This window comes from Clupea harengus, chromosome 16, assembly GCF_900700415.2.
Source record: "Clupea harengus chromosome 16, Ch_v2.0.2, whole genome shotgun sequence".
NCBI classification, from domain to species: domain Eukaryota; kingdom Metazoa; phylum Chordata; class Actinopteri; order Clupeiformes; family Clupeidae; genus Clupea; species Clupea harengus.
Genome location: NC_045167.1, coordinates 7020762 through 7028261, shown reverse-complemented (window position 1 = coordinate 7028261; position 7500 = coordinate 7020762). Strand labels below are relative to the sequence as shown.

Below are 7500 nucleotides of genomic sequence, written 5' to 3'. Positions count from 1 at the left end.
TGTCTGTGTGTGTGTGTGTGTGTGTGTGTGTGTGTGTGTGTGTGTGTGTGTGTGTGTGTGTGTGTGTGTGTGTGTGTATGCACACATGTAAGTTCTGAGAGGAACTGAAGCAGTACATTAGTGTTTTCTCCCTCTGGGACAGAGATCCAGGGCAGATCTGTTCTTGCCTCTGGAGGAAAACTTTTCTTTTTTTTGCCAAATGAGAAAATCCTTTGGGGGAGAAAAAATGAGAGGCCTCTTTGGGATCCTGTTTAAAGACATTAGAAATGGGAAAACTCACTGCTTGGATGAAAAACAAAAATGTTTCCAAAAAAAAAAGATTAGTTTTCTCACAAATGGCCTCTCTCGTTGTATATGTGTATGTGTATGTGCGTGTGTGCGTGTGTGTGTGTGCGTGTGTGTGTGTGCGTGTGACTGTTCACATCAGAATTCACATCTGATTACTCACCGTTCTGATGTTATCAGATTGGCTTTAAAATCTTTAGAGGACACAAGCTAAAGCATGCCACTAGGAGTATGACATCTCTGTGTGCGTGTGTGTGTGTGTGTGTGTGTGTGTGTGTGTGTGTGTGTGTGTGTGTGTGTGTGTGTGTGTGTGTGTGTGCTCAATGTGTTGAACACTAAGGTATTGTCTAGGAGGTACAGAGAGGCAGGACAGGTCAGAAGGCTATGGGATTGTTTTTGGTAATTGAGGGAAAGGGAAAGACAAGCAGTGAAACACAGACACACCCACACACACACACACATTATCTACCCTCACATACATAAGTACCTATACAGTCCCTTACAGCCCAGAACTGAGACATACCTGAGAGACTAATACATACACACACACATTCGAGGAAAAGGCCTAAATTCCACAAAGGGGCCTCTACTCTCTCTCTCTCTCTCTCTCTCTCTCTGACGCTCTTGCTGCAGGCAGATACCTTTGACTCTGCTGGGGTTAACCACAAATGCAGTGAACACACACACACACACACATGCTTATACACACTCACACGCACAAACACAGCATACGCAGTGTAGAATCTCACACACACACGTGTGTTGGTACACACACACGGGAGCGTGTCATTTGGGCGAGACAGGCCCAGAGATTTAGTGCCAGGGGCGTGGAGGCTAGACAACACACACACACACACACACACACACACACACACACACACACACACACACACATCGATCAAACCACACTGTCTCTCTACCTTACACTTTTCTGCTGTCTTTCTCTATCTCCTTCTCTAACACACATACACCTCACGCACACACACACACAACCTGTACTTGAGGTACAAAAGTGATTAATGAAGATATGTGAAAATGTGTCTGTGCATGTGAACTTAACTTAAATGTCATGGTATGTCTGTGTGGGTGTACACAGGCCTGTTTGCAAGTGTGTGTGTGAGAGAGAGAGAGAGTGTTTGTGTCCTCTCCTCCTTACCTCTCCTCTTGTACAAGGGTATCCGGCTGAGTACTTCTGCGTGCACGTGTCTCCCTCGGGCACTCCAAATGCTCCATCACAGTTCTGCGCGTACAATTGCAGGGTGGTCCAGGTCTTCCCGTAGTCCTGGGAACGTTCCAGAACCAATGCAGCGGGCCGTGGAGAGCGGAATACCAGAATCAGGTGGGTCAGGTAGAACTCTGTCTCCAGGTTCAGCTGAATGGTTTCCGTGGCGACGCCTTCGGCCGACTGCCACCAGGTGTTGGGGTGTCGGAACGAGGAGTCGCTCATGTCGGACGCCAGGTGAGACTGGTGTGGTCGCGCGGCGTTGCATTTACCACACTGCAGCGTGCTGCAAAATGATTCCGAATGCGCCGCTCTATTTTTGCCTCCACTGACGACGTTACTCGCTGAGTGTTTGAGTGTATGTGCGCGTTTGTCGATGTTCTCCCCGAACCAGCAGAAGGTCTCTGTAGTGTTGTAGCCGCACACCGTCTGGCTCATCACCTGACGACCCAGAGCAAGGTTGCCCATGCGCGGGTTACAGGCCCCCTGGTCGCAACCTGACACACACACACACACACACACACACACGTACATATAAATGCATTTACAAGCTACAGTTTTACGTCCACTCCCAGAGCTATTACAAATGTACTACACAGTAGCTGACACGGTATAGACTATTACCTTGTTGACATCCTAACACTCAAGCAGCATGCAAACACAAACACATGCGCACACACACACTGATAGACTAACTGCATATAAAAGTTCTTTCACTTCAGCTTAACCTTTAGGCCTACTCTGTGTACGGACTGGACTGAATATGGAAATGACTGCAGACATCAAAAATTATTCCAGCTTGAACAAATCAGACACCTGCCCTAACATAGCAAACCTGTTCAGAGATGGCCTCGGAAAAGAGCAGGTGTACGGATGGCCGTTGTGGTAGTGGGGAGCTGACTGTGTTTTTAACAGTTATAGCCCACAGGGCCAGACACACCAGAGCGCTTATCCCATCCACTGTAAATCACGCTCTCTCTCCTTTTGAGACTCAGCTTCACCGTACAAAAAGTGAACCTAAATCATTATGTGACACGGTTTCTTCTAACGACCCCTCTACATTGGCAAGCCCCAAAAAGCAAAAATATACCTACGTATTTAATGTGCGTGTGTGTGTGTGTGTGTGTGTCAACTACCAGACCCTGTCTTTCTCTCGGCGCACACTTTATGACTCCATCATAAACGACACTCACCTGCCCGGATAGAGGGAAGCCCACTTAGCGCCAGCAGACACAGAAAACAAACACCCCTCCTCTTTCTCCTCCTTCTCATCATCATCATCATAATCATCATCATCAACCACAACAACATCGCCTAGGTCGCACGGCAGGATTCTCAGACGCCACTTAGTAAGCACTTGTGTGTGATTAAGGTTCCTTCGGTAAGATCACGAGACAGTCCAGTTGGGCAGAATCAGGGTTTCCCTCCTACTTGTCTACCCAGGTGGCTCTCAGGTGAATCCTCACGTATGTCTTCAGAGTAGCATCAAGTTTCAAGAGGCAAAACAACTTCAGGCCGGAAAAAGTTTCGCTCCATGAGAACAAGCGAGCAAGCGGGACATTGGTTAGCTTGACGCAGCGCACAAGAGACCTCCTTAAGACACAGGTGTAGGTTACGCATTAAGTCCTGTTACGCATTTCTCTTCTTGGGAAAAATCCACTGCTGACTCTCACACTCTCTCATACAGTCTGTACACATTCGCACACACAGGGATATTGCTAATACAATCAGAATCGTACCCCGTACAAATATTGAAGAAACACTTTGATTGGCAGGGCACTCTTCCCCGCCCCATTTGGTGCACATTTTCTCCGCCCCGCTTTTCTCTACTTAAAGGAACATTCTTACTAATGACTCTCTCTCTCGCTCTCTAGCTCTCTCTCTCCCCCCCCCTCTCCCTCACACACACACACACACACACACACATAAGCCCCACATAACCAGTACGTCTCAAATTATGAGCTCTGATCTGGCACAGTCCGGGGTCAGTGAAAAGTTGAATGAATCCGTCCTGAAGTCTCTCCATTGATTGTCTGGAATGCAGCTTGGCCAAATACGATTTCCACTCTAATCTGTTTGCGTGGATTTGCGTGAAACTTTGCGTCTTTCAGAAACGAAACTAAAACAGGGATCAAGTAGTATTTTGTTAAATGGCCAAGGCTTTGTCGCATGCTCAAAAGCAACATATAGGCCTAAGGCTTATAAAGGAAATTAAATATAAATAAAGGAAATACCAATAGGCTATATAAAGATATAGCCTAATGCGGTCACTTTGGATTAGGCCTGTTTATCGAATATTGACTGCGATAGAGGTAATATCTAAAACACCACAGGTCTTAAGTTTCATTACCTGTGCGGCAATGATTGTAAAAAAAAATCCTAAATTAGTAGCTAATTCCAATTTAGACATTTGTTAGCAAACCAAACCAGTGTTAGTTTTTTTTAGTTCCTGTTTAAAAGCTTATGTTGCGTTTATGAAAATGCAAACTTTCCTTTGCTATGTCGCCATCTAGTTTAGACTAGATGAATTAAACAAACTAAAACTAAGCTCTTGGTCTATGTTGCTTTGAGCCTTTGGCTAGTTAAATGCTATGCCACTCGTTTATGAAGGCCTCGAACACGCCCTAGACTTCAAACCTTTAAAACTGGCCCATTATATTATATTACCATTTATTTCAGCCCGGCTTGTATGGTTTTGCTTAGGGTTGTTTGTGTGTTTTTTGGACATATAGCCTACCGTATGATAACATCAAGACCTGAGACATTTTTGAGAATTCTTCTCTTTCAAAAAAAAAAAACTGGCTGAACTGGACAGATTTAGTAGAAAACTGAACCTATAATTATCTCACTTGATATTGCTGTAGTTAGCAGCAGTAGCAGCCCTTATTTTATGTTATGCTGCTTATTTTATGGTGTGCTACTGTTTCTGTAACAACATGAAATTATTTCTGGACTTTCTGGTCAAAAATACAGTGTTGTTCACTCATCCTGGATGCTACAATGTGACAATGCTTCTCTCCATCGGTCTATTATTGTTGGCGTGTTCGCTATGACAGAAGCCTAGACTTATGAATTGTTTCCATGATTACAGACGGTGGTCTCTCTGTGCTCATTTAGTCAAAACTGAGATTGTATTGAAGTGTTGCACAACTAAGCCACCCACGACATGAAACGTTTTTTTTTGTTAGTTAAGTATATAGTGTTGAACTTCATCACAAGTCTTGATTGATCCAACATGAAATCTCAGTGGCGCTCAGGAGCCAACGTCACTTTACAACTGGATTCTGACGCACACTAGCAAATACCACGCGACAAGAGCAGACAAGATGGCGACTGGTACGCTCTTATGCGAGTAACCCAAGTGCTGTGAAGAAGCTCGGTATGATAAATAGTTGACTAACACGCTTTTAAACATATCTAGGTGGCATAGTACAAACATCACCATGGCTTAGCGATAATCGTGAGAACTTTGAATAGCGAAGTTACTCTCGTATTGAACCTGGGAGCAGCTAGATAGCTGGTTAGCTAGTAGCAAGAGATGCATAAGTAACCAGTTAAGCGCTTAAGTGAGCTGCCCAGGCAGCTGAATGTAGCTAGCCAACTTTATTGTTTTTGTTTGTGACTGCTACGTTTTGCGAAGATGTAACATAGACATGACGTGTTTAAATATTATCAGCATATCATAATTTTGGCAGTTTTGATTAAGATATTGACATGGCCATCCAGACGACTTGATGACAAATAACGTTACAGTGTGACATGGAATAACCAGTTCTGAGCGCGCTTAAAGGATTTGTTAGCCAAGTAGCTGGAATGCTAACGTTCGCCGTTAATGTGAGATAATTATTATAGCTAATGCTATTTAATGTTAGCTGGTGACTTTTTTGTGTGACTTAGCCAGTTAGCTACTTTAGATGAATGTATAGGTTTTGATTTTTGTATTATAAACCACTTTTAGCCCCTGATAATCGCTACTTATTAGCAAGGTTAAAGTTACACCGTAAGCTAATGTTAACTATTGATGGATAGTGTTAATCTAACTAATTATGTATCTTGTTAGCTAAAAGTTGCCACTCGTAGGTTCTGTAAGTTATGTAGCCTAGGCGATAACCAGTGTTATGTTTAATTTTATTTCAAGCAGTTGCTTATTTATAAAGAGACAGCGTGGGTGGATCAATTCACCTGCTGTGTTTAGTGTCTATGAATAGCTATCTGATCTATTTAGCTGCTTCAGCTAATATTAGCTGAGCTCGCTACTGTTAGCAGTGTACACTTGTTCTAATTGTAACACCTTAGCTAAACACTATCTAACTTGAGTTAGCTAGCTAACATCTCTCACCATATTCGTTCTGAAAGGCTAGGCAACAGTGTATCAACAATTGTTACATACAGTTTGGCACTCTTAACGTTACAAAGTGGCAGCTAGTTAGTTGGCACATTAAAGTGCCAGCTATCTTAGTAGCTACCTAACAGCTTAGCTACATGGAACTGTGCCCAGTCTTGGGAATCACAGCATGTCCATATGAACAGGACAAACTTCAAAGGTAGCTGGCAGCACAGTCATAAAGTATCCGAAGTTATTTACAGATTGCTAGCAAAGTTGTAATTTAATTAACGGAATCTTGTTACACAGCGCTCACTATCTGCATAATTAAAACGACATGTATATCTTTATCGTCCTGTTTAATCATCGTGTTTTTTTTTTTTTGCTAAATTAATTCATTACCGCTTTCGAAGGTTACCTATGCGTAACCTATAAACCTTCGTGTTGGTTTATGTGTAACAAACTGTGATTGACCGAAGTAATCGGTAATGTATGTTAAGATATTGTTCACAGACTCCGTAACATCGAGCATATATAGCTGTGAAGGTACTGCACATACCAAGTCTTACATTATGCATGGTCACAATATAGTTAACCGTCACTAATTATTGTCACTGGTAGCCAAATTCATTCCAGAGCCCTTCTGCAGGTCTGTTAACTGTTGGAGTATCACCACTGTACTTTTACACTCCACACACACACACACACACTTTGTGGTTCTTTGAGATGTGGCTGAGTATCACATCAGGTCCTGATCACATGCACACTTACACACACTCACTCTGACATTTTTAGCTGAAGAGATTGGTATGAATTTATGTGCTGATGAAGACAATTTAAATCCCATTGTGCATGGTCCTGGAAAGAAAGAGAGCCTAACTGTAATTGGATCATTGATTTGGTTCCAAGTTGATGCATTTAAACATAATTCAAGTTCTCTAACCTCTCTCCCTCTCCTTTTTTTCTTCTTTTTCTAACACCACCCCTCCCCCAATCACCTCAAACCTTCTTTCTCCTCTCTCTCTCTCTCTCCCCTCTCTTTCTCTCTCTCCCACTCTCTCAGAGCTGTAATGAGATGATGCCGTGGCTGGGGCCTATTTCTCCGCTCACTGGCGTGGCTCCGGTGATGTGAGTTCCTAGAGAGGCGCACCTGTCGCCTCTCCGTCTCCGTCTCACCCCACCCCACCCCGCCACCTCGAGTCGTCACCCCCTTGCCCCCCTCCCGTGGTGGCGATGGACCGGTGCCGTCACGTGTTCCGCCTGCGCCTGGCGCGAGACCACTCCATCCTGAACCCGCAGAAGTGGCACTGCGCCGTGTGTAACACCACAGAGTCAGTCTGGGCGTGCCTGAGCTGTGCCCACGTGGCCTGCGGCCGTTACATTGAAGAGCATGCGCTGCGCCACTACGAGGAGCAGCACCACCCGCTGGCCCTGGAGGTCAACGAGCTGTACGTCTTCTGCTACGCCTGCGACGACTACGTGCTCAACGACAACGCCACCGGCGACCTCAAGCTGCTCCGCAGCACACTCAGCGCCATCAAGACGCAGAAGTATGAGGTCACTACGCGTAGCGGACGCACACTCAGGTGAGTTACTATAGCAACGTCACAAATAGTTTCTGAGGTATGAAGTTGTCACACGCAACAGATGTATCGACAGGTGAGGTCCT

General features: G+C 44.6%; 2 protein-coding genes across 4 annotated transcripts in view; one reads left to right on the top strand and one right to left on the bottom strand.

Annotated features, from left to right (window-relative positions):
* The window catches only part of ntn4 (netrin 4), a 19535-nt gene extending 16221 nt beyond the window's left edge, over positions 1-3314 (bottom strand). The window contains exons 1-2 of the mRNA XM_031583136.2: positions 2701-3314; positions 1442-2004 (exon numbers count right to left, since the gene is read on the bottom strand). Of these exons, the coding sequence (XP_031438996.1) occupies positions 1442-2004; positions 2701-2818 (681 nt within the window). The 5' untranslated portion in view covers positions 2819-3314. The remainder of the gene's footprint in view (positions 1-1441; positions 2005-2700) is intronic.
* A 1428-nt stretch (positions 3315-4742) lies between these two features.
* usp44 (ubiquitin specific peptidase 44) overlaps positions 4743-7500 on the top strand; it is a 7349-nt gene continuing 4591 nt past the window's right edge. Inside the window, exons 1-2 of one of the 3 annotated variants that reach the window (XM_012841763.3) lie at positions 4743-4886; positions 6895-7417. In XM_012841763.3, coding sequence (XP_012697217.2) covers positions 7065-7417 — 353 coding nt within the window. In that variant the 5' untranslated portion in view covers positions 4743-4886; positions 6895-7064. Of the gene's footprint in view, positions 4887-4907; positions 5342-6894; positions 7418-7500 lie in introns of those variants that run through there. The other 2 variants (XM_031582662.2, XM_031582661.2) reach the window with 2 other exon arrangements.